General features: G+C 51.5%; 1 protein-coding gene across 4 annotated transcripts in view; it reads right to left on the bottom strand.

The window, feature by feature from the left end:
- Positions 1 to 26,725, bottom strand: part of SLIT3 (slit guidance ligand 3) — a 642,447-nt gene that overhangs the window by 42,293 nt on the left and 573,429 nt on the right. For all 4 annotated transcript variants that reach the window (XM_002710368.6, XM_089335062.1, XM_089335061.1 and 1 more), the window contains 6 exons: positions 19,946 to 20,014; positions 18,096 to 18,167; positions 17,423 to 17,494; positions 8,375 to 8,446; positions 6,667 to 6,830; positions 4,028 to 4,152 (listed from right to left, as the gene is read on the bottom strand). In XM_002710368.6, the coding sequence (XP_002710414.4) occupies positions 4,028 to 4,152; positions 6,667 to 6,830; positions 8,375 to 8,446; positions 17,423 to 17,494; positions 18,096 to 18,167; positions 19,946 to 20,014 (574 nt within the window). The remainder of the gene's footprint in view (positions 1 to 4,027; positions 4,153 to 6,666; positions 6,831 to 8,374; positions 8,447 to 17,422; positions 17,495 to 18,095; positions 18,168 to 19,945; positions 20,015 to 26,725) is intronic.

Genomic DNA, 26,725 nt, shown 5'->3' on the forward strand with positions numbered 1-26,725 from the left:
TCCCATATAGGAGTGTCTGGTTCACTGGTTCACATTCTGCCTACTCCATTTCCAGTTCAGCTTCCTGCTAGTGTGCCTGAAAGACAGCAAGTGATGAAAGACAGCTTCAGCCATTGCAGGTATTTGGGAAGTGAACCAGCAGATGGAAGATCAATCAATCTCCCTCTCTTCCTCTTCTCTCTGGCTCTGCCTTTTAAGTCAATCAATCGATTAGCTATTTGGACTAGGTGAGATAATATATGTCAACTGCATCTCCAAGGCCTGGCATTACAGCTTAATAGATTGACAGTAGCTGTTCTCAAACAAATAGTAGTTGTTGTGCTATTTTGCAATATTGTGGTTTCCCAGGGTCACACAGCTAATTGATAAAAAAAACTTAAACCTCTAGAAGTAGCTAGATCAATGCCTCAACTTTGAGTTTGGTTTTGTGGATGTCTGGAGATTACTGTCAATTGGGCAACATATTAAGACCTACTACTCAGTTACTCTGCTTGTGTGGGCTCTGGCCCCAGCAAGGAGAGAGCAGGGCCATGAAATTCAGCACAAGGAGTGTGATGCCACCCACAGTTAGAGACCCCTTTGGTTCACCCCAGCTCATTTGGCAGTTGAGGACGCCGAAGTGAGAAGAGTGGGGGCTGTCCAGGGTCCTGTAGCTGGGTAGGAAGAGGCTGCAGAGGGTCCTGCCTGGCATTTCCCTATGTTGTGTACCACTTTTCCCGAGCCTGGAGATTCACACAGGTCCTAAATGGTCAGGGGCCTTCACCCTCAGCTGCCATGATCACTGAGCTCACCAATGGCAGTGAAGGTAGCAGTCAAGAGCAAGGGGCCTAAAGCTTGGGACCTACACTCCCTCACCTACTATGCTCCGTTTCTGCAATTATAAAATTAGGGTCATTTAAAGAACTGTAACCTAGGGCTTGATGTGCAGTATGCAAGGAATTGCAAACACCTTCTACCTTTACTACACAGTCAGCACACAGTAGGGACTCAGTAAGTGCTGGCTGCTCTTATTACTGTTGTCATCACCATCAGCACCAGTACACCTTTATCATCACTAACTGCATCTCTACCATCATCATTATTGTTACCACCATCACCACCATCATCACCATCATTATATATTCCAGACATGCCTGAGTACACCAATTTCTTAAGGGTCAAAATAATGGTTCAGATTCCTTTGAAATCTCCATTTTCAGAATCCCATCAACAAAATCCAGAAAAGTGGCATTACTTTGTAGTAATGTGCAAGTGAAGTGGCTGCACCCTTTGCTCTGACATTGGCGGCCAGGCCACCTCTGATAGTGCAGTCAAGTGTAGCTGGAAGAAGCCTGGACTTCAGGTGTAGCTCCCCAGCTTTCAGACTCAGACCAATTTTAAAGAGATGGATGTGAGACTCAGAATGTGAAATAATTTACCTAAAACAGGAATGACACCACCCACCTGATGAGGTGACTATAAAAATCAGAGAAGGGAAAATATGCATAAAGTCCAGCTGAATTCTGTGCCCTTAGTTGATGATTAAAAGCATATATGTGGCCGGCGCTGCGGCTCACTAGGCTAATCCTCCGCCTTGTGGCACCCGCACACCGGGTTCTAGTCCTGTTCGGGGTGCCGGATTCTGTTCCGGTTGCCCCTCTTCCAGGCCAGCTCTCTGCTATGGCCCAGGAGTGCAGTGGAGGATGGCCCAAGTGCTTGGGCCCTGCACCCCATGGGAGACCAGGAGAAGCACCTGGCTCCTGCCTTTGGATCAGCGCCAGCGTGGTGCGCCGGCCACAGCGCGCCAGCCGCGGCAGCCATTGGAGGGTGAACCAATGGCAAAAGGAAGACCTTTCTCTCTGTCTCTCTACTCTGCCTGTCAAAAAAAAAAAAAAAAAAAGCATATATGTATAGAACTAGGGATGTTGGAAATAAATGTATATGTCACAGTTCTAAGAAACAGACTGAAGGTTCTTGGCAATTCACATGTGATAGGCTGATCCTCGTCGTTGAAACCAGCATCTTGCCACCTGCCATTGATGGCCTATTCCACACCCTGGAGCAGTAGGCAAGGAGACAAAGGCGAAGAGAAAAGGGAGCAACAGCTCAGCCCATCAGGTGCCCACCCAATGCCAGGCATCGTCCTACGCATACAGCATGTGTTACTGCACATTTGCTTCTCACAGCAAACCCGGGGAGCAGGTGACCGTGTGAGGGTGGAGAGGCTCCTGTGAAGCCACTGGCCAGTGAGTGACAAAGCTGGGTCCATGTCTGCTGCTCTGTGTAACTGCACAGCCTGAATCTTCTCCACGGAACCCATGCCAGGAGATTCAGGGCAGCCACACCTCCTGAGCATGCCTATGTGGAATCTGTTCTTTCCCCTGCTCACAATTGCATGTGCGTGTGCATGTGTGTGTCTGGGACTCTGGGGAGGCTGCAGTGGCTGACTTCAAAGGGAATCCTCGGGCTCTGCTGTCAAGCGCCCATAGGTGGCACTCTGACACTGTCTGCAAGAGGCGCGGCTACAGCCCAGGAAGCCACCAGGTAGCCTCATTCCTCAGAGCAAGTCTGCCTCTCAGGCTTGTCATCACACAGGCTTAGTCCCCTGAGGACGGAGACCCGAAGATGCCAGCCCCTCTCACTCAGCCTGTCCCGGGTGGGTACAACCGATGGGCTGTGCGGCTTCCTTGGAGCCACAGCTTTCTCAGTGCGTATGGATGGATGTCCTGGGAAGGCTGAAACCTGGCGAGCTGGGAGCATCTTGCAGAAGAGGTTGGAGCCACAGATTTGCTAATGCCAGGGAGGTACTGGGAGGGGCTCAGCTACCCAGGAAACCCTCCAGGGGGAAAAGCAATGGGCTTGGCAATCAAGCAGCCCTGGGACTTAATGCCAACCCTTTGCCTACAAGGTTTCAGATATCTGGTCAAGCTGCAGGGAAGGTGTGGGACCCGGTTTCCACATTTGTCAAGTGGAAATCAATGAGACCTTCCTCAGGAGCTTGCTGGAGGTGTTTAGCAATAAAAGGGCAAGAAATGCCACGCAGAGTGCATGGCACATGGCTCACGCTGTGTGGATGTTAGTGGGAGCCAGCAGGACCCATTCTAGATGGTGCTGGGTGAGAAGAAGGGAGGGAAGGGCTGCCTTGGAACTAGGCTAGATTTCTTGGCGGGGTGGGGGGATGGGAAAGTGGGTGTTCCGACCCCCTGCTGCCCTACCTGAGACTGCGTGGTGGGCACAGCAGTCCCCAGGCTAACTCCCCATCCCTGTGCCTCATCAGGCTGCAGCCTGCACTTTCAGGGCTGGTCCTTCGGAGGGCAGAGTTTGGGTGGGGGGGAGGTTCTGAAAATCCCCTTGGAAGGACTGTCAGGGCAGGGGCTTCGGGGGATGTCTGCTTGCTTAGAAGCGTTTCTTTTTTTATATATATTATTTTTTGACAGGCAGAGTGGACAGTGAGAGAGACAGAGAAAAAGGTCTTCCTTTTGCCATTGGTTCACCCTCCAATGGCTGCCGCGGCTGGCGCACAGTGCTGATCCGATGGCAGGAGCCAGGTACTTATCCTGGTCTCCCATGGGGTGCAGGGCCCAAGCACTTGGGCCATCCTCCACTGCACTCCCTGGCCACAGCAGAGAGCTGGCCTGGAAGAGGGGCAACCGGGACAGAATCCGGCACCCCGACTGGGACTAGAACCCGGTGTGCTGGCGCCGCAAGGTGGAGGATTAGCCTAGTGAGCCGCGGCGCCGGCCAGAAGCATTTCAACTCTGACATCTTCACATCCCTGGGTTCATAAAGAAAAATGCTACCCTGCCCCCTTATCTCAGAGCATCACTGTCAGGACCACCTGGCGTCCACTGTGATGAGAATAAGTGTGACCCCATCAGGCAGCTCCTGCAGGCTCTTAGGACAGGAGTGCCACTGGTTGATGCTACTTTTGGGGGGTGAAAACGTATAAAGTGAGGTTACCCAGACTGTCCTTGGGAAAGGCAGGGTCAGCCAGGATGGTGCCCGTCCCTCCTGCAGGAACGGTGGGGGGTGAGGCCTCCTCCCATACCTTGTAGCTGTAGGGGCAGGTGCAGCGGTACAGCTCCACGGCGTCCTGGCTGCACGTCCCGTTGTTCTTGCATGGGCTGGAGAGGCAGGCATTGCACTTGGCCACAATGTTGATGTCTACTGGCCCTGGGCAGGAAGACCACAGCAGGTTGGCAGCAAATCCGTGAGCGGGCTCACTGTCCCGTGTCCCTTCCCCTCAGCTCCGGCCCCTTCTTCAGCCAGCTGCCAGCACCTCCCCCATCCGCATATCCAGAGGCCGCTGGAGTCCCATTAACTCAACTATTGTCCAGTGAGGAAAAATCACACTGGGACATAATTCAGAAGCACTTCTGCAGTCAAATCAATTACTGTAATTAGCCTGATCCGATTTTGGCGCTAATCTGCAAACAATGCATTGTAATTAGAACCCCCCTGGGCATCCTTTCATCCTCCAGGAAACTCCAGGCCCAGGCTCTCTATGAACCTTCCATCTCTCTGCCCTCAGAGACACCCCTCCCCAGAGAAGAGCCTGTGCCAAGCTAAGGCACAGTGCCTGAACCAAACACACACCCCCCCAGGAAATCCTCCCTGTGAAACCCTGGAAGTCAGAAATGCACGGCCCCAGAGGACACAGCGGCGATGCTGGCGATGGGTGCCGAGCTGTGCCCTGCTGTCTTCAGCTGCAGGGCTGGAGACGGTCGTGGTCCCCGCACAGAGCCTTGCCAGGGGTCTGTGTCCTGCCTGAGCAGCCAGCATTGATCATGAGCACTGGATGCACAGCCCCAACTTAATGTCAGGACCGACCATCCGTGAGACCAGGGCTAACAGTCAGCAGCATGGAGCTGGGCTGAGATCAGCTCTAGTGAATGACCACTTGTTGGGGGGTGAATAGAATGGCTGGAGAATCTGTGCCAGTGGGCTCAACCTGGATCCTCATTAGAGTAAAAAGACCACCTGTCCCCCTTCACCTGGGCCTGATGGGGTTCCTGGGACAGAGCTTTCAGTGTTAAAACCAGGCAGGTCCTGGACAAACTGGGACAATTTGGGCACTCGTGCTTTGAAAATGCCTAGTCTCAGATCACATCCTTCAAAACCCAGAGGGTAGGACTCAGGCGCCAGTCATTTGTAAAGCTCTTGATTCCTGAATGTGCAGCCAAGGCAGAGAACTACTATTCTAGGGCTAGCTGGCCCTCTTCAGTATCAGAGCAGACGCCTTGGAAGCAGAAGGAAGAAAATTAAAATTAGTTTTCAACCAATGCAATGTTGCTTTTTGCTTTCAGCAGAAGTGTGGGAGCCAGCAAAGTTTAGAGAGTAATTAAAGTTTGCTGTCAAAGTAAACATTAAGGGTCTAAGACATGAACAAAGAATATTGACAAATATATAACACAAGTGAAACGTAATGTCCAAAAATTCAGGTTCCCCAATAAAGATAAAGATTAAAGATAAAATTAAAGGAGACAGAATTTTTAACCAATTGAATTCGCAATGATTACAAAATGAGACAAGATAACAGAAAAGGCACTCAAAGGGCGCTTTTGAACCCTGGATTCATCAAAACCCTTTTTAGGAATCAATTTGGGAATATTTGCGAAGACCTTAAAATGATCATATATTTTGGTTCAGTAACTTCTGTTCTCAAAATCTTATCTAAGGATATGATTTCAAATAGAAAAAGACCTTTATGCATCCATGATAGGAAAAAAAAAATGGAAATACCTTAAAGGTCAAAAACTAGAAACTGGTTAAATAAGTTGTGGTAGCATCCTGACGATCCAGAGTATGCACCCTGGAGTGAGAGCCCTGGAATTCTACTGCATGAACTTGAGAAGTCATTGAACCTTGCTAAGCTTCAGTTTTCTCATTTTCAAACATGCGGGTAATATTAAAATCTACTCCATAGGGATGCTGAGAAGTTTAAAACTGTGATATGTGAAAAGTGAGAAAATAATATATACAAAAGTGCATACCACAGTGCCTGCCACATAACAATAACTCAGTAACAGCTTATTGTTATTGTAATGATTCAGTCAATAAAACTCCAAAAGTTTGCTGTAGGAAAATGGGAAAATGCTTACGTGCTAATACATTGGGTAGATACTGCAGGTTAAAGATTTTTTTTCAACTATAGAAAAATACAAATGGAGAGAAGTCAGCGAGGAAACAGAGCTGGCCCCCTGTATCTGTGGATTCAATCGATCACGGATTGGAAACATTTGGAAAAATTCTGAATCTGTACTAAACACATGCACCCACCTTGTCTTGCCATCATTTCTTAACCAATGCAGTGCAATGACTATTTACAGGGCATTTATACTGCATTAGCCATTCTAAGTAATCTAGCGATAGTGCGTGGGTATGCATGGGTTAAATGAAAATGCTATGCTATTTTATATAAGGGAGTTGACTATCTGCAGATTGTGGTATCCTTGGGCAACCTAGAATCAATTTGCCAAGGACACTGAGGGATGACTGTATGCAGAAGTGGCATCAGAGGCCCACATCACTTTCAGCACCTGAGTCTCTCTATGACCCATGGAAGAGAGAGGGCAAGTGTTAAGAAGTCACACCAACCCAGATGCCCAGCTTTGACAGGCTGCCAGGGACATGGAAGACCCCAGAAGGGGCAAGGAAGGGTGGCGGGGGCCCGGGGGCAGCATCTACCTTTGCACTGGAATCGGTGGGTGGGGGTGGTGAGCAGCAGTCGGTCAGCCATGGACTCAGGGCTACTGCAGCGGGCGATGCCAGGCTCCTTGTATCCTGCCTTCACCCACTCGGACAGCCAACGCAGACTGCAGTCACAGTGCAGCGGGTTGGTTCCCAGCGCCCTGGGAGGAAGAACAGCAAGTTTAGACCCGGTCCCAGCCCTTAGGCTCCGTATTGCTGGCTGCCTGAAAAGCAGGATTCGCAGGCTGTAGCTAGCTTTGCTGTACCTGACACAGAGACCAGCAAAGACCGAGTCTGCTGGAGTCAATGTCACTTTTACCAGAGTGGACCTGCAATCCTGCAGTTATTTCAATCCCCACCCAAGCCCCTGCCCACCTCGGAGGCTCTGCACTCACTGCCGTATTAAAGTCAAACCTCGACTCAATCCCTAGTCCTGACCCCCTCGGGAAGCTGCTTGGACCTCTGGCTGGCTGATTCTCTGGCTCCTGTGCCTGTCTGAAGGGTCTACTGAAACTCAGGAAGCAGCTTCTGCCCATTCAGCTTGAAAACGCAGAAGAAAGGCACAGTTTAGTGCAGGGATCTCTAAAGTGGTGTCCAGGGATAAAATATCACAACTTTTTTGGTTTGCTTTAAAACATATCCATTATGATTTCTATTTTTGAACGCTTTATAATATGCTCATGTGCATACGCTGGTGTATGCACATAATATGAAAACAAATATGCAGAGAAAAAATTCTCCCTGTTAAAGATACATAACAACGACGACAATAGTAATAATAAGGAACACGTGAGATCTGTGATCTAGGGACAAGAGGTCTGGCCTAGAAGTCTGGGAAGCTGGGTGCCCCCTGAACTCTCTGGATAGTATGACTTGAAGCTACTCCTTGTCTTTATAAGCCTCAGCTCCCCCTGTGTAAAATAAGAGAGAACACCTGGTGCACAATGCAGCACGGTTAAGAATATGTGCTTTGGAGTGCAGGCAAACGCTGACTGCAACCATGGCGCTGCCACTTAGTGGTTGCACAACTCCTGGACAAAGTCTTTACCTTTCTGAACTACAATTGCATCCTACAGAAGAGCATAGAAGCGCCTCACTGATGAAAGAACTCAAGGAGATAGTTCAGCTCGAGTGCTCAGTGCGGAGTCGGTATTTTCTGCTAGCTTTTCTTAGGAAAGATTTACATGTTTTACAGAACTGATGATGTCTCAGGAGGCATCAGAATCAGAGGACAATGTGCACAGTGCGGATATGCTGTTGTAAAATGTACAGCCGTTGGCCCTCTATATCCATGGGCTCTGTATCCACCGATCCAACCAGCTGCAGATGGAAAAAACTGCAGCTGGGCCAGACACGCACAGACTCTTTTCCTGCACACGATTTCCTGGTAGATTCCGTGCCACAACTAGTCGCACAGCACTTACATTGCATCGGGTAGTATCAGTCGTCTAGAGATGATCTCAAGCATTTGGGAGGATGTGCATAGGACGCAAACACCACACCCTGCTACGTAAGGGACTTGAGCATCTGTGGAGTCGGTATCCACGGGGGCCCTGTAGTCAGTGCACTCAGACACGGAGAGATACCCTATGTGCAAATGGGCAGGATGTCTACTAAAATGTCAGAAGTCACGACCCTGTCACTAGGCGCCTCACGGTGTTCTGTTTCCAGAGAATGCACGCTGGGGAGACATTCAGCTACTTACAGATGGGAAAGAGATGTGAGGTCGTTGAAGGAGCCTTCTGGAACGCTGGAAATGTCGTTGCCATGGAGGGTTCTGAGGCAGAAGGGACAGGTCAGGAGGTTACCACCAGAACAATTGTGAGCCCGGCCCAGGCTCCCTTCACTTGTACCCAGAGCTACACGCATGGTAGCAGCTGCTGCCTGCCTCCCCCCGCCCCACCGCAAGCCCCCCTTGTTGTGGGTGCAGGAATGGGCCTGTGCCCAGCCCCGCAGCAGGCATAGAGGAGGTGAGGTGGAGGGTTTGGGGAAGAAGAGGATGGGACTTTGTTATCGGATAGACGGGGTGGAATTAGCAACCAGGCCCTGTAGCTGCGCAATACTTCTGGGCTTCGATTTTTCCACCTGAAACACAGGGAGACTGATCTACCCAGTGGAGTCACTGGGACTGCAGAGCTGCTGTTCTGAGGACCTATTTATTTATTTATTTGAAAGGCAGAGTGACACATGGAGAGGGAGGAACAGAGAAGGGGCGGGAAGGAACGGAGGGAGCTATCTTCCGACTGTTGGTTCACTCCTCAAATGGCTGCAGTTCCAAGTCTAAGCTGGGAGCCAGGAACTCCCTCTTGGGTCCCCATGGCTGGTAGGGACTCAAGGACTTGGGCCATCTTCCACTGCCTTCCCAGGTACACTAGCAGGAATGCTGGATTGGAAGTGGAGCAGATGGGCCCACCCACCACACCAGCCCCAGGATGCTGTTCTTTAACTAGGGCTAAGGACTTAAGTTCTGGAGCCTGGCTGCTCACTGTCAGACCCTGAATCTGGCCCTTGTGTGACCACAGCAAAATGACTTACCCCGTCTGTGCCTTGGCTTCCTACTGTGAAATGGGAATGAAAGTAACACTCGCCACACAAAGTTGCTGTGGATACACAAGAACCTGGCTTTTTCTAAGTACTAAATGATAAGCCATTATTAGTATATGCTAAAGTGTCTTTAATTACTGAGACACACACACACACACAGATATCAGTTGAATCTATAGTTCCAAATGCCTGCAAGGGCAGGGCTGGGTCAGGCCAAAGCAGAGAACTCAGTCCAGGCATCCTAACTGCTAGGCCAAGTGTCCACCGCTGTGAAGGGGTCTTAGAGAATATTTGGTACAGGTCAAGGAGCTCACTAAATTGGTCCCCTTCACAGTCACCTGAAGAGGTTTTAGGTGGATTGAGGAATGCCATTAATCCCAGCTTGGAGGCCAGAGAAAGGGGCCACTCAGGAAATTGGCTGGCGCTAAATTCTTCTTTATGGTAAAGGGTTTGGTATCAGCCACAGACATCACAGTCTGGCACCTGTGAGATCTGAGTGTGTCTATTGACAGCACGTTCAAGAGGCCAGACTTAGGGTTTGGTCTCCAAAATGCAAGGTGGGTGAAAGGCACAGGCTCCTGAAGGTGTCTTTAACAAGTGATGGGCACTGCCATCTATGCTGCAGATACAGCACCCTTAAGGTAAGGATTGCTAACTTTAACACAGAGAGTCCCAGTCAACCGGAGCCAATTAGCATTGACAGTACAAGGACAAACACGACAGGCTAGTAACTAACGAATCTGCTCTTCTGTTTTCAATGAAACTGAAGTTAGCCTGCCTTGGGTCTTTGGGTGCGATACAGACAGGGGGGACACGTAACACAGTCAGTGGCTCCTACGTGGAGTGAGCCCTGGAGCCAGTGCACATGCAGACAGACGCCTAGGCCCTGTTCCCACAGGGTCCGAGTCCATGAGTCTGGGACAGGCCTGAGCCTCTGCATCTCCAACAAGCTCCCCGAGGGTGCTGATTGTTGGTCCTTCTGAGACCACTTCACAGAGCAAGGGCTTAGAAAGGTTTCTCCTATTGCTTCAAGGTGAGGGCTGCCTTTCCCCCCCCCTTTTTTTTTTTTGACAGGCAGAGTGGACAGTGAGAGAGAGAGACAGAGAGAAAGGTCTTCCTTTTCTGTTGGTTCACCCCCCAGTGCCTGCTGTGGCCATTGTGCTGCAGCTGGCGCACCGTGCTGATCTGATGGCAGGAGCCAGGTGCTTCTCCTGGTCTCCCATGGGGTGCAGGGCCCAAGCACTTGGGCCATCGTCCACTGCACTCCCAGGCCACAGCAGAGAGCTGGCCTGGAAGAGGGGCAACTGGGACAGAATCCGGCGCCCTGACCAGGACTAGAACCCGGTGTGCCGGCGCTGCAGGTGGAGGATTAGCCTAGTGAGCCACAGTGCTGGCCTGCCTCCCTTCTCTTTCAGCACCGTTCTCCTATCTCCATTCCTCCTCATGGTTGTCAGTCCCAACACCACCAGCTCCTTCTCCTCTCTCCTTTTTCAAGGTGAAAGCCCCCTCCACTCTTATGTAGCCAGGATGGCAGAAAGACCTGAAACAGTTCTCCAGGTGGTCTCCCACCTCCCCAGGTAAGAGGGGGCTGGGAACCTTTCCTAACACTTTGTAGCCTTCTGAAGTCTCTCCTGCATGCAGTTACTTATAAATCACACCCTCCTCTGCTGGCCACTCACTTGGATGGCAAACGCACCCATGCCCAATGTGAACCATTTCAGAGTGAGGCCAGGGCCCCTGGGAGGCATGGAGCCACCAAATGACCCCAAGGCAGCACGGGCACTGGGACACCTGCAGGGCATACTCCCGCTGGCTATGACCGGGGCTGTGGCCCTGTCTGTGAACTGCAAGGTAACAAGGCCGCCATTTGCTGGGACAGCTCCAAAGAAATCTGCCCACACTGCAGGACTCGCTCCTGGTGCTTCTGGTTTGGCCCCTGAAGACGACTCTAGTATGTTAAACCACCATCCTAAGTGAGGCCAGGGAAGCCGACGAATGTGGCCAGCCAGGAAGCACTTAGGGCCTCCTTCTCTTTCTCCTCCCCCACTCCTTACACCTTACAGGGCCTGGGGCTGGCAGGCAACTCTCTGACCCAACAGCTCAACCAGTGTGTGTGTGACCCCCCTCCTGTCCTGATTCTTAAGGGATGTGAGCGGCAAACACGGGAAAGTTAGGATGCAGACAAGGGCTGTGCTGGGGCAACACTGGGGCCTAACCATCCCTTACCAATGTCTGGGCTACCTGAACCAGAGTCTCTGAATCTCCAGTGGCTCACAGTCTGGGTGATGGGTGGTAGAAAACATCCTAGTCCCAAACGTGGCCAGCACAGGCAGCTTCTCTTCTAGCAGGCTAGGCCGCTCCCAGGTGACCTGGGGGCCAAAAACTAAGGCCCTAGAGACAGACTGCCTGGAATTCTTTGTCTGATACTCGCTGGCCCCATGAGCTGAGAAGATGGGCTTGGCCTCTCTGTGTCTCAGTCGGCTCATCTCTAAAACGCAGCAAGTCTTAGTTGTGGCTTGTAGTAGTAGACGACCTTTTGGGGGTGTGGGTTGCTCTGCATTGGTGCCCTCCTTTCTGGAGCAGCTCCCCCCTTTTTCCTCGGGGAGTCATCCTTTCTCCAACTCTCAGGCCAGGCAGTTTGGCCTCCTGGGGAGCTGGAGCCAAGGCATTACCAATATGAGTCACAATGATTACTTTGCGGTTGGATCTAATAGGTACTGGGGTTCAGAAAGCAGCATTTCTGAGGATGGTGCGCTGAAGTGCCGAGCCAACAAAGCAGCTCCCAGGGCTCTCTGCCCTTTCCCTCTTTCTCTTCCGAAGCACACGAATGAGCTTTCCCTGATGATCCCTTATCTACCTAAAGACCAGATCCAACACAGGGGAATCCGTCTCCAACCTTCCCACTAAAATGTCATTAACCAAGGGAGGTTGAACTTGACTCACAGAGGAAGAGACTGAAAACCAAACACCACACCTAGAGTTCAGAGGAACACTGTCCCAGGCCATTTTCTGTCCTTTCAGGCTTCTTCTCTCCCCTAAAAATCATTCATCTGCTCGTCTAAACTTGTCTATAGCTCCACATTCCCATGTTCCCTACGAAGAGGGTATTTAAGCCTCAATCCACCTGGCCCTTCTTTGAGTTCTCCTATTTTATAGGGCTCCTCTACACATTCACTTTAATACCTTTGCACGCCTTTTCTCCTGTTCATCTATTGTCAGTTCATTCCAGAAGACCCAGGCTTGAACCTAGAACTCTCTGGGCTTTCTCTGGAACTACAAAGTCAGAGGCCGTGTCATTTTGTGGGCTGCTAAGCAGTGAGATTAGTGTGAACTTCCCACCCATTGGGCCCCCAGGGTCTTAAATGGGGAAAGACTGACAGGGGAAGAAACCCACTCAGGAGGGCAGAGCTGAGGGGCAGAGACAGACCTATCTCTAGCAGTGTTTGGGGGAACCTGCAGCCCTGAAGTCCATAAGCCACCAGACGACCCACTGTAGCCCTGGGCTTGTGCGGTGTGAGCTGGTTACCTTTCCCGTTAGTGGGGAAGACATCCAACCATTTCAGAAGCTAGTCGTGAGGCCACTCCATCACGTTAGCTGTGGTTCTTGATACCTTGGTCCCAACTCCTCCTCCATGGTCAAGGGTGCATTCTGGGGCCAACCCTCTTCAGAGAGTAATCCACATCTCAAAGGCAGCAGTGAACCCTGGGACGAGGACTAGGAGCTGAATCTGGGCACACTGGAGTCCTCTTACCCTCCTCCCCAAGCCATGCATTCGGCAAGGAAGAAAACGCTTCATTTAAAAACAGGCCATGCCCCTCCAATCTTCTGGCAAAGTCTGAAATGGGTGGGGCTGAAGATAGAGGACAACCCGGCTGGGGAAGAAGGGAGAATGTGGTAGAAAGGACACTGGGCTAGGCGTTGGAGACCTGGGACCCAGCCTTGGTTCCACCTGCACCCTCTGGCCTTCTGCCAGGGCCCCTGCCTGCTCCTAACCACAGAAGCCACGTTTCAGCCACATCTTAGCTTCCTGTGACTCCTCTAGTACATACACCCTTCCTGCCTGCAGGGCCTCTGTGCAGGGCACTTCCATTCTCCCTGCCTAGAACGTTCTTCCCTCCCTTAGCTGTTTGAATAAACCCCCACACTGTTCTCTGCACCAGCCTTGGAAGCAGAGGCTAACAGGAGTGATTCTGCAAGAGAACAGTCTTGGGTCCAAATCTCACCTTTGGTATTTACTGGTTTGCGTCACTTTGGGCAAGTTACTTAATAGTGTTCAGCCTCAGTCTACTCATCTGGGAAGTGGGGATAATAGTGCTTCACAGAATGAAGAGTGAATGCAATGTTACTAAGGCACTTAGCCCTGTGTGCTGGGCCCAGCTGTGTGAGAGATGTCAGGGGTGATGATTAACCCTCCTTTCGGAGAGCCCCCCACAGGGCCACGACTGGGTTAAGTGCCTCCTACTTGGATCCACGGGGTCCCTTTCCCAGGGACTGCTCATTTATCTATCTGTTTCCCCTCTAGACCAAGAGCTCCCTGAGTGCAGCAATATTTGTCTTTTTTTGCTGTGGGTAGCACAGCCTCTAACCCACAGCAGCCATTCAGGAAGCAATGAGAGTAAATACTGAACCAACCATTAAACCTTTAGGATCCATCTCCTCATCTTACAAATCAGAGGTATGGACAGGAGAGGTCCTTAGGTGCCCTCTTCATTTCTAAAATTCTATAGATCAGCTTTATGTGTTGATTTTTATTTTGGAACCATCAAAGGACAGAGCCTGGAGCACGCTTTGGCATTTCTAAGAAATCATTTTTTGTTTCACCAGAAGAATTTTCTCACGCTCAACAGTAGGTTAAGGGTGGGATGAGGTTGTCTGGGAAGGGAGTGAGCTGTTCATCTCAGAAGGTAATCAAGTGAAGGGACAATGGAGTCCTCTGCAGGGATATTGGTGGGAGGATTCACGCAACTGGTAGAACCATGAGGAATGGCCGCTGGCGTACAAACAGCACAATTACCGCAGGGACCAGGAGCCAAACACTGTGGGAATGACAAAGGGGAACCATACATCTCCCTCGCAAGCACACTCCGAAATTGCCTGGCCACTGCTAACCGATTCCAGGTGGCACTTCCATGGTGGGGGCTGGGGAGTGGCATTGGGGACCACACACATGCCAGGCATGTGCCTCTGTGTGGGTCAAAGATCAGGCAATGCCTGGATTCCAGAAGGACAAGAACACCTCAACAATGCTGTCATCTGGCTGCCTGTAGAGCAGGGGCGTCTTGTGTTCACACAGTGCTTTGTACTCAGGGATCCCTCAGCCCCTCCTGTCCTGTTCTCTGAACTGCATTCCCATCCATGGGCCAACACGCCTGCGCCTGCACACGCACCAGTGCCAGCCTCTCGTCTTGCTTTCCAGATCGCTTTTCAGCCTCTGATTCGCACCCAGCTCCCTTGCCCCTGACACCCGGCAAACCCCGGATCTCTGGTCATTTCTGAGATTGTAATCAGAGAAGCAGTGCCCTTCAGAAATGGCGAAGGAAGATCTAAATGCTCAAATACTGTTGCAGGAAATGGTCATTCCGACTTTCAAAAAAATCTTTTTCCCTCCATCTAATTCCCTAAATTGTATTTACTGGCTTTGTTCATGCTCAACTTTGCCTTCATGTATCACGGGAATGGTCTGATACTGAGAGCTAGCTACTGCTGATATTTTCATTGGTTCCTGTATAGTCTTTCTTTATACATATATGTATTTCCAGGCTATAATTGTGACATATGCACAAGTTAATTTGTCTCTCCCTGTAAACGCTCTGTGCTAAACACCTTCCCATGCTGCTGCTGAGTTTTCCTCTCTTAGCAGTCGCACTTGGCTGAATGGTTGCAGATGCTTCCCTCAAACATTTCCCCACTGCAGCCTTTGTAGGTAACATTTAAAATTAGGTTAACAATAATAGTACTGCAAAGATCTCATGCACAGAACCTTCCCCTTCTTTAGGATTACTCTTTAACATAAATTCCTACATGTGCAATTACTGCGAGAAAGGATACAAATATCATAAAAGAAATATAGCTCATAAACATTTTGATGTTTCCTGAATTGGCCCTTGTTGAGAAAATGTTTGCTCCCTATTGAGGCAGGCGGTTGGGTTGAAGGGTTCTTAGATCCCTTTTCACCCAGGAGGTCTCATGGTCCCAAAAGGATTCTGCTAGAAGCCTACTCATTCTTAATTCAAGACTCAATGCCCAGCCTGTTGTTGGTTTACCTGTGCTTTGATGAGCTCATGATAGTGGCAGTGCCCCGGAAGAGAAAACCCAGGACAGGCTGGTAGTGTTCACTCCTCCAAACCTCACTTACTAGATGGATGCACAGGCAAATGTTTTCTCTCTCTCCCTCTTCCATGCTGAATGGCCCCAGACAGAACTACTATAATGACGAATCTACACACAGAGATACCCTTACAACTGGCAAGTCCCGCCCCTCCAGCGGCAAATTCCTGCCCAGAGCTGCCAGCCTAGGAGGGGAGACAGGAGGGTGGGATTGACGGGGACCATGGCCAATGGCAGAGGGAGCTGGCCCTCTGGTCAGTGAGCCAAGCCCCTCTCCTGGTGTGTTCAACTGGAGACAGAGAAATGGTTCTGCTGATGTTTCCATTCTCAAACTCCCCAGAGAAGGTGGATAATAAATAAGTGACAGTAACAGATTGCACACTGTCAGCTCGGGCACTTCTTTGCCCCCAGAGAATTGATTTTTAATAACAGCGCAGATGACACGTGGCGGGAGTTGTCGCTGACACGGGTGTTTTGTGGGCCTCAATAAATCACATCGGCTTGGAGCCTGTGGAATGGACCAGTTCTACTGGGTGCTGTCTGCTGCCTGCTCCTGGGCCCTGAGAAGAGCGCCAGGGCTCTGAGTCACAAGGCAGGGCTCTGCGGCCTCCTGACTGCTGCATCTTGGCCAGTTACAGCACTCACTGGGCCTCAGTTTCCTCGTCTTTAACATGGGCATCATCTTCGCTGCCTCACAGCACTACTGCAGAAAGTGAGCTGAAGGAATGGCCATGAAAAGTCCCATCCAATATGTTGGTGACTTTTAGAGCACTAACCGGCCAGAAACTTGAGAAGGGTTGGGGCACAGTCTCTGACAACCATGTTCTCACACCAAAACCACTCAAGGGTGACCTTCAAACCTACAATTCAAAGGATCTTCTTTTGTCAAGAAAATAGGTACAAGATGGGAAGGCAGAAAAGTCGGGTGACATTTGGGCTCCCAGTTGGGGGTGGCAATGGGGAACCCTTGGGCTGGGGCACACTATGATATGGGAATAGCAATAACAAATGAATATTAAGTGTTTACAGTGACCAGGGCTAAGCTAAATGCTTTATATACAGTATCTCATTTAATTCTCATTAATACCTGGTGAGGCAATTGCCATCATTATTCGTTTCTATGGATGAAGAGGCACACAGTGAGGTGGGAGGGTATGGAAGCAGGTGGACTGCATGGCCATCTACTCTTTGCATGGAGCTCATCTGCCTCAAGTGGGTCACCCCATACTCATGCATGGCTCAGGGCCAGACAGGTGATGGGGGCACATTAAGGAGGCTGCCCAAAGGGCCGGATGCTGGATGACCAAGGCAGGGCCCTGGTATAACCACACAAGGCAAATTCCCTAGAGAATGTAAATCAGGATTTCCTAATTTCCTAAACCTTCTGACAGTGGCAGCTGACTAAAGCCTTGGGTTTCTGTTTGTTTTTAAAGACACTGCTGCCCCACTGCTATCTAACCGCTGCCTGTGAGCTGCGGGGGCCCCGGGCTCCCAGCCTGTGGTCTCTGGTGTACCAGCTCTGCTGCCTTGCAGGGCTAACAGAGTCGCATCACCCCTCTGAAGCCACAGGGGACAACTGTGCACAGAACCAGCAGCGGAATGCCAAGGGCAGGGCATAACGGCACGTCGGAACCCACACAAGGGAGGCGCTGTTGATCCCATGCGACACAGAGAGACGCGCCGCAGCCGTGGGGTGAAGCCGTTTGCTCCAGGCTCCACAGGTGGCACCGGGCTGACTCGCAAGGCTCTGCTCTCTCTACCCCTGCAGCAAAGAGTGGGGAGACACACTGGGGGTGGAGTGGGCTCTGAGCAAGGGGAAGCGAGGGCTCACGGGGCTCCCTGCTGTTACCCAGGGCTGGGTAAGGGCAGTGGGGTACTCACAGCACTCGGAGAGACCGCAGTCCGTTGAAGGCATGGACGGGGATGCAGCGCAGCCGGTTGTAGCTCAGGATCCTGGGGAAGCGGAGACACGTGTGCTCCCGGCTGCTCCCATTCCCAGCTCCTCACGGGAGCACTGTCTACACAGCACATCCAGCCAGGCAAATGGCTTCTTTATCTTTCCAATTTTAATAGACTGACCAAAGCACCCCACGAGCACAGGGAAGAGAGCATCTCCCAGCATTCAGGAAGCTCCCTGGCTATATCTTCCCTGTGTCCTCGCCTGTCCCACTGTGGGGCTGGCTCCTTGCCCAGCTTCTCCATTCCCCACCTCCACTGCCCAGTGGGGAGTGCTGAAGGACACAAAGCTAATGGGAAACACAGGGTCTGGGCAACACGTAATTGTGGTGAGAAACCCTCCCCAGGGAAAGCAAATGCACTCCAAAGAGAACCTTCTCCCAAGGAATTAGGTTCTGGCTCCCGTGTCACTGCCCAGGCCGCTGGGTTCTGAGCTGTTCTGTTTTCTTTCTGCTGTCTGAGCTCTAACCTGTGCTGGGGCAGCCACAGCCCTGAGGATCACCAGAGCAGAGAACCTGGATCTGAGGGGACACGGTCAAGGGTGGCCGTTCCCTGTGAGGCCAGGGGCACGGGGACTGCGGCACGTCACGGTACTCACAGAGTGGAGAGGTGGGACATGTTACTGAAGGTGTAGTTGGTCAGCATGCCGATGCTGTTGTTGCTCAGGTCACTAGGAAACAAACACAGGGGCATGCGATACTGTTAGTTGCCTATGAATAAGGCTACACTCAGTGATCACACCTGCCTGCCTGCCTGCCGTCCATTCATCCATCTACCCACTCACATCCCCCCCCCCCCCCCCCCCCCCCCGCCATGGACCCACCCACCCATTCATCCACTCACCTCTTTATCCACCTGCCTACTAACCTACCCACCCACCAATCATCTGTTCAGCTATCCATTCATTCACCCACCCACTCATTCTTTCATTCAAATACTCATTTTTCCTTTCAAATACCTATGCAATCATTCAAGCAATTGTCATCCATCCATCCTTTTATTCATTCAGCTATTCAATCATTCAGTTACATGTGTATTCATTCATTTTATTTGACCAACAAAACATAATGGATATGATAACAATGCCTCATTTTAGTACCCTCCCCTCCCCACCCACCATCAACTCTTCTTTCAACAGTGCCCACCCTCCTCTTTTGGTATTCATTTATTCCACTCTATCAATACTGTTGATGGGGGAGGACTCTCCTCTCAGCCACAACTCTCATCCAGGATAAACAGAAATGGAAACATCCGAGCAGTGGCACCACCGGCTGCCCAGAAGCATCCACAGCCAGAGGAGCTTGAAATGCCGGATGCCTGTCACCTCTGCCCAGATAATTTAATTTCACCCGAAGAACACTGGACTGGAGCATTAGTACTCAACACAGAAATGACACCAGCCACTCAAGAGATGCCTCTAACGGGCTGAGGTCAAGAACCATCACTCTAGAGCATGGTTCTCAACTGGAAGGCACTTCTGCTCCCCCAGTGACAAGTGGCAGTGTCTGGGGACATTGTTGGCTGTCCATGCTGGGGGGGAAGTGCTGCTGGCATTGAGTGGGGGGTGGCCAGGGATGCTGCTGAACACCCCACAATGTCCGTGATGGCCCCAGCAGCTGAGAAGGGTGAGAAGGATCTCTTCCCAGAGCCCTGAGTTCTGAGGCTGAGAAGTCCTCTTCTAGACGGTGGCTGTGAGGAGATCCAGGAACGCAGCCCTAGGGCAGATCCCCTCTTCTCCCAGGGGTGAGAGGCTCTTTCCTTCTGAACGGGCTCTCACGTGCCCCATGGGCTCTCACGTGCCCCATGGATTGCTTCCCTGTCCCTCCCCTGCAAGCAGACATGGGCGTCTTGCAAAGACCCTTCACCCAGGGAGCTGTTTTACACCCCCAGGTCCCCTTGTGGCAAGGCAGTGAGGAGCCGCAGCTCACGGGCTGCCTGGGTTTCTGGGCCCTGCTCCTCAGTAAGGGGTTCTCCTGTATCTTGGCAAACTTGCAGTGAATGGCAGATGCCACCTGAAGGACCCTACATCTGGATCATCCATTTGGGACAATTTCTGGGCACCTGCAGAAGGAGGAAGAGTAAGTGTGCACTTATGGTTCCCAGGTGGCTGCAGCTCACAAGAATGGGCGACTGACGAGGCTCAGGAAGTTAATCTGAAAACTGGGAGGGCAGGGGTGGCCGTCTTCCCCCAGGCCAGGAGGAGGGTGGTATAGACGGCCCACGACCCGGGCTCTGGGTATTTCTGTAGGGAGGATTCCACGGGCGAGTCGCGGCACATCAGGCTGCTCTGCGCCTCTTGGCTGCCTCTCCCTGCTCTGCTCAGGAGAAATTGCAGAAATGCCGCATCGGTCTGCAGCATCTCTCTCTCTTACCCTCCACAGCAGTTTCCCCAAGAGCCCTGCCCAGGCCCAGAAGAGAAAGAGAAATATCCCACCCAACGCGCCTTACATCAGTGTCAGGTGTCGGAGGGCAGACAGCTCTCTGGGCACAGCTGTTAAGTGGTTTCCTTCCAGGTACCTGAAAGAGAGGTGCAGAGTGACAACACTTGAGAAAGAGACCCTACATGAATTATCACTTTCTCAGACTTCCCAAGTGAGGCTGGGTTCCCACTCCACTCCCCTTCTGAGCTCCCTCCCCTCCCCTTCAAAGCACAGAGTCCATTTATCATCTAGTATTTATTTGTGTGATTTTTCAACCAATGACATTTTCCTTTACTGGGCTGATGAGTTCCATGTCGTCAGGGCTCTGGTCTAAAACTGTCCCCTGTTGAGAGTCCTCCCAAGACTGCTCTCAAACAACCATTTGTTTAATAAAGAAAGTACCCGCTCTATGCTCAGCTCTCACAATCTCCTTATGTGGCAGGAACTCACACGGAGGAAGCAGAAGTTCAAAGATGTTTAAACACTTGTCCAAGGTCACACAGCAAGCAAGGGGTTCAGTTAGGACTTGAATCCAGGTCTCTCACTGTCCTTTTACCATGATCCCCATGCCAGCAGAGTGTGGCAGGAGGACTGAGTTAAGAGCTGTAATTCCATGTTGAGCATCTCTGACTTGCATTTGGAAACTGAGCAAACAGCGCACAGAGCTATAGTTCCCAGCAGGAGGACCACAGGGCAAGAGGCCAAAAACAGTGATGCACCCAACAGATGGGGTCTCTTCTTGGATGGGTAACGGTGAGCCTAGATCTGCCCGGATATCAGTGTCCCACATGAACCTTCTCATCTCGGATGAGGCAACTTCCTCCGAGATACCAGAAGGAAGCCTCACTGTAGTCACATAACTAAGAGCCACAGAGCTTATTGCTAGCCTCAGGAGGGGCCACAGGCCAATTTACTCACTTCCTGTTACCCTCAGGATTAAGCTGCAAACCTTCAAGAAGACTTTCCCTTGATAGAAAGCTCCTCTGGCACTCAACACAAAGTCACTGCATCCCCTTGTCTGTTGCCCAAATCTCCCAAACAGACCAGTTTCCACCAGCATGACCAGGAAGTTCCCTCTTCTGTAATCCACAAAGAAAGAAATGACCTCAAGTAACCTGAGCACAACCAATCCACCAATTTTCTATTGTTCTGTCTCCCTGTCCTGGAAGGGAAATTTGGGATGACCAATCTGCTTTGTCCCTTGGTTTCCGCTCTTTTCATTCTTTCTCTGTGCATAAAATCAACCTCCTCTTCTCAGCCCATTGGGAACCCTTATTGAACTTTATGGAATGAAGTGCTGCCCGATTGTAGGACCAAAAGGAAAGCCAATTAGGATCCAAATGGTTATCATTTTTGTCCTTTGGCCTCAACCTATATCATTTATTGAGGAGATTTGTTTTGGGGAATCTGTTCACACAGCTAAGGGGCTAGCCAGGCAAAATCTGGACAGTGGGCTGATTGGTTGGGAAACTCAAGCAGGATTTCTGTTACAGTCATGATGCCAATTTCTCCTTCAGGAGATGTGAGTTTCTTCTCCTAATAAGGTCCTCTCTAGATTAGACATGGCTGACCTCCACATTGGGAAGTTTGTTTTTTTTTTTTTTAACTTAACCAGTCAACTTAGTGTAGATGGTAGCTGCACCCACAAAACACCTTCACGGCAACATCTAGAGTAAGTACTTGGCCCCACAATTGGGCACCACAGCCTAGTCAAGCCCCACGTGACTTAAGCGTCACAGCCCTGCTTCCCCTAGCTGGCCCATCTTACATCAAACTCCCCCTTTACCACTGGTTCCAACTGCACTGGCCTTAGCCTTCCTTGGATGCCCCATGACCCTTTGTGGGTGGGGGTGGCCAGATCTTTGGGTGTGCCAGTCTCTCTCCCACCTGGGTAGCTCCTGCAGCTGCTCAGAGAGATCTCAGCACCGGCCTCACTTCCTGGGCATCAGCTCCCACACCCACCAGTGATGCTACAGCTTCCCACCACTCTGGGTGTAGCTTCTTCACAGGCTTAACCCCAACCCATGATGCCTTGAGTGTGATTCTGTGATTAACGTGGGCAGAACCATGCTGGGTTTGCTCGCCCCAACCTTCCCAGGCAATGCCTGGCAACAGGAGGTGCTCAGGATGCAGCATAGGTTTGATGAAAGCCCAGAATTCCACAGGTGGAGCTGCACACGGCACTGCGGAGCAGAGCGGGAGCTGCTTTTAGTACAGTGTCCCTGGCGACCCGGCATCCCTGCTCCGAAGAAGACGTGGAATCAAAAGGTTCCCCTTCAGAAATGCAGATGCGGCTGTGTGGGAAAGCTCTCTTTGTAGAAGCCCTTGATGAAAACCCCGAACTCCGAAGTTGCCTGTAGCCTGTAGCCCAGGCCCTCGAGGGACGCTCTCAGAAGCCTGCCCTCTTGCACCCCCAGCCTTAGAACTGCTCAGCATTTCCAGCAGGTCAACCTTTGTGCTGACCTGATTTAAATGCTTCGTTTCAGCCCTAGCACAAGCACACGACGGTGCAGCAGCCCTGCATGAAAATCCACACCGAGCTCATGAAGGGATACTCCCCACAAAGAACTGTTGGCTCAGTGAAGGAGAGGGCAGGCAGCCACCTTCCAGAAGATTCCATCCTGGCCATGCTGTCCTGCAGTGGCCAGAAGCGAGCAGGGCTGCTCAGGAGTTAGGCAGCCGGGGCTCACATGCTGGCTCCACTGTGACAGCTGAGTGACCTTGGGCAGGAGCTGAGGCTCTCTGTAAGGTGGGGCTTACAATATCACCTTAATGTGAAAATGAAGTCTTGGAGCAGTGCCCAATACACTAGTTAATGGTCAACAAATGCTGAATAGACAAGGGTGCTTCAAAAAGTTCATGGAAAATGAAATCACCAGTTTATTCTGGTGCAGAAAATTTTGAAACCCATGCATAGTTCTACTGTCATACAGATTTTCCACGAACTTCCTGAAGAGCCTTCAGATAGACACCTACAACTGGACCCTCAGTATCTATGGGTTCTGCAGCTGTGAATTCAACCAACCACGGATCACAAATATTTAGAAAAAAAAATGTCTGTACTGGACACACACAGACTTTGCTTCCTGTCATTATTCCCTGGACAATACTGTGTAACGAATATTTGGACAGCATTTGCACTGCCAACTAGAGATGATTTAAAGTACACAGGAGGACATGCACAGGTTCCCTGCAAATCCTGCACCATTTTATAACACAAGGGACTTGAGCAGCTGCACATTTTGAATCTGTGCGGTCCTGGTACCCATCCCCCACGGATACTGTGGAATGACTACACACACATACATGTATATACACATATGAAAGGTCTTCAAAAAGTTCATGGAAAGCAAATATGAAAACACTGCATGGGCTCCAAAATTTTTTTGAGAAAAGAAACTTGTCTTATTTCCATTTTCCCGAGACCCTTTGGGAGGTCCCCTCGTGCATTCGAGTGTACATTTATATCCAAGAATAGCTGTGATGGTTGACAGTGAAGCCCTGGCTGTCTGGTCCCTAGTCTCTTCCCAGGGTAGGATGACTCAGACCACCCCACTCTCCAGCTTAAATTCCTCGCTGGCTCAGCCCTCGCCCCAGCCTGCAACACCCCCGGAAGCTGTCCCAAGCTGTCAGCACACACCACCCTTTCTCATTCAGTCTGTTTCATCTCCGGCCTGCCTGCTATCTTGAACGTAAGATCTGGTACCTGGGGGTGTTCACTAACGTGAACTTTCCATTCCTTTCACCTCTACCTTCCAGGGAACCTGACCCTACTGGTGAGTTTTCTGTCTTTCTCTTGCATCCTAAGCTGCTGGGACCAGGCACCTCACCTGCCTGTCAGTGGCTGCGCTCCGAGCCTGGATGACCGTGTCCTGCACACTAACTCCATAAACACTCGAATGAGTCAAGGGAACTCTCTCAGCTCCTGGCCTGTGCTCCGGACTTCCCAGCCCTCCCACAGATGGCTGTGACTGCCCGACAGTGCCCAGAGTGTCCTCTGCTGAGGTCCTCACTGGGCCGGGGCCTGCACCAGGCCTCCTGCGGGCTGCTGTGCCCAGAGCTGGCCTGCTCTCCAAAGATGGGGTCACCGCCCCCCAGCTGACTGCAGGCACATTCCAATCTCTCTCCCTGGGCCAGAGAGAGGCAAGGATGCCACCACCCCAGGCAGTCACTCCATTCAATACTCTGGAGAGCACTGTTCAGCATCAGGGGTATGGAAGATAGCAGCCTCTTGGTAGGCAGCAGCTGGCATGGTTGGAGAAGGCCCAGAACCAGTGACAGGCACCTGCAGCACTGTGGCAGGGGCCCTGGGTCTGCCTTCTCCCTGCTTAAATGCAGACAGCAGTTTCTGAGGGGACCCACTGCCGTCTCCAGGAAGTCGCCCACTGCATGGCACACATGGGGACTCAGGCCTCCACCATTAGGAGGTTGTGAGTTCGTGGCTGGGCCTTGGGACCAGGCAGACCTGGGCTTCAGTCTGTGCTCTGCTGCTTCCTGGCAGTGATCCTAACTTCCCCAGCCTTCCCCAGCCTCGGTTCTTTCGTCGGCAAACGTGGGAATAATGCTGCTCGCCTTGAAGGGATGGTGCCAGGATGAAACGAGATCGCCTATCAGAGAAATATCCGCGCAGGACGTTGCACACGGCAGCACCTCTGTAAGCGGCTGCTGTGGGCGAGCGCAGGGCAGAGGGAGTGTTCGCCCTGCTTTCTTCAAGGCCACGGTGGGCAGAGCTTCCTGGACTGCTCCCTATTGCACAGCACTGCCTGCCTGGGCCACTCGCTCATGCTTGTCACCAGCTGCATGGCTCTGCCCTTTCTCCTGTGTGTGCTCCTACCCCCTAATTAAACTGCAGATAAGGAGAAAGCTCTATTGCACTGCTCTCTGGATCCGGCCTCCTGTCCTCTAACCCGCGGAGCCAACCAGAGCCAGGCCAGGCCCCTCCAACCCCAGCAGAGAACGCATCCTCGCATCACCTCCTGCCACGCTCACTCTCGTGTGTGTGCACACCTGGGACTCCCTGCGCTGCTCTCTGGATTCGGCCTCCTGTCCTCTAACCCGCGGAGCCAACCAGAACCAGGCCAGGCCCCTCTACCTCTGGCAGCAAATGCATCCTGGCATCACCTCCTGCCACGCTCACTCTATGTGCGCACACCTGGGACTCACATGCACACCTGCTGACCTGTATCATACAACGTTCTCAGGCCTCACTTCCTGACGTAAAGTACTTCTTCCTGCTCCTGTGCCTGCGGGGTGGCACCCTTCCTTCCCCTCTCCCGGGATCTCAGTTACCTGACAACAAATCCATGCACAGGGTCCTTGGCCCAGATCCAGTATGGAGCCTTCCTGGGCCTGCACCAGAGGGAGGACTGTAGGGTAGTGCTGCTCTCCACTGGGTTCTGCTTCTCCCCCTGGAGCCCTCGGAAGAAGCAAGCTTGCAGAGTCTGCTTCCAGAATGGGGGCGGTCTGATATTTGTAAACACGCCCACACACGGCAGCCAACAGAGTGTTAGATCTCAGTTCTAGGATAGTAACACAGTCCCACATTTAAAACAATGTCTGCATGGCAATGGCTGAGCTTGCTCATGGTGTTAGGCCCCACCTTTGCAGAGAGGATTTCTGTCAGTGACTTTGGGGGCTGAGCCACCCTTCACCTGCCTCAGCTGTGCTTTCCAGAAGATTCTACAGCCTTGTGCTCTAAATCAAGAGGCTGACACTGGTGGGCAGCAGGTGCATCCCTGTGGTCCTTGCTTCCAGTGTGGAGTTATTGAAGTGGTTCTCAAAGTGCCATCCACGGGCGCCTGAGAGCCACCAAGACTATTTCAGGGGGTTATGAGACCTAAATTATTTTTGAGAGAAGAGTAAAGCACTAGTTTCCTTCTGCACAAGGCTAGGCTGCCAGGTGCATTGATAGTGATCAAAAGTCAGTGTAGGGGAGCTGGCACTGTGGTGTAGTGGGTTGAACTGCTACTTGCAACACTGGTAGCCCATTGTACTGTGTTTGTACTGTGTTTGTTTGCATCCAGGCTACTCTGTTTCCAAGCCAGCCCTCTGCTACCTGGGAAGGCAGTGGGAGATGGCCCAAGCGCTTGGGCCCCTGCCACCTACGTGGGAGACCTCGGTGACATTCTGGACTCCTGGCTTTGGCCAGGCCCAGACCTGGCCCTTGCAGCCATTTGAGGAGTGAACCAGCAGATGGAAGATTTCTTTCTCTTTCCTGCTCTGTCACTCTGCCTTTCAGATAAAACGAACTAAATATTTGAAAAATAATTCGTGGAGGGGAAAACTGCTTGTAGCTCAGCCTACAGTAGGACAACAGTACCAAATGACATCAGCAGTCACTATATCCTGGACCTCTCCACACACAGAGACTAGGAACAAACCCGGGGCAGGAACTTAGCCTAGTGGTTAGACACCCATGTCCCACATCGGCGTATCTGGTTCTGGTACCCAGCTCTGGCTCCTGACTCCAGCTTGCTGTTAATGCAGACCCTGGGAGGCAGCAGTGATGGCTCAAGTGGTAGGGTTCCTGCCACCCATATGGGAGACAAAGTGACGCTTCTGGCTTCAGCCCCAACCAGGGCTCACTGTAGGTACTCAGGGAGTGAGTTAGCAGATGGGAGAGCACTTTCTTCTCTCTCTCTCCCTCCCCTCTTCCCCACTGCCTCTCAGATAAATAAATTAAAAAATCCAGTTTCATTTGAGAATGCCCTCGAGGAAGCAGCAACAATGATGAATCGTGCCGACTCCTGAGCTCACACCGTTTCAACATTCAGCGCGACAAGATGGCCCGGGTGCACGGAGCCTCTCC

This window comes from Oryctolagus cuniculus, chromosome 6 (genome assembly GCF_051225735.1).
Source record: "Oryctolagus cuniculus isolate XC-2025 breed Fujian yellow rabbit chromosome 6, ASM5122573v1, whole genome shotgun sequence".
NCBI lineage: Eukaryota > Metazoa > Chordata > Mammalia > Lagomorpha > Leporidae > Oryctolagus > Oryctolagus cuniculus.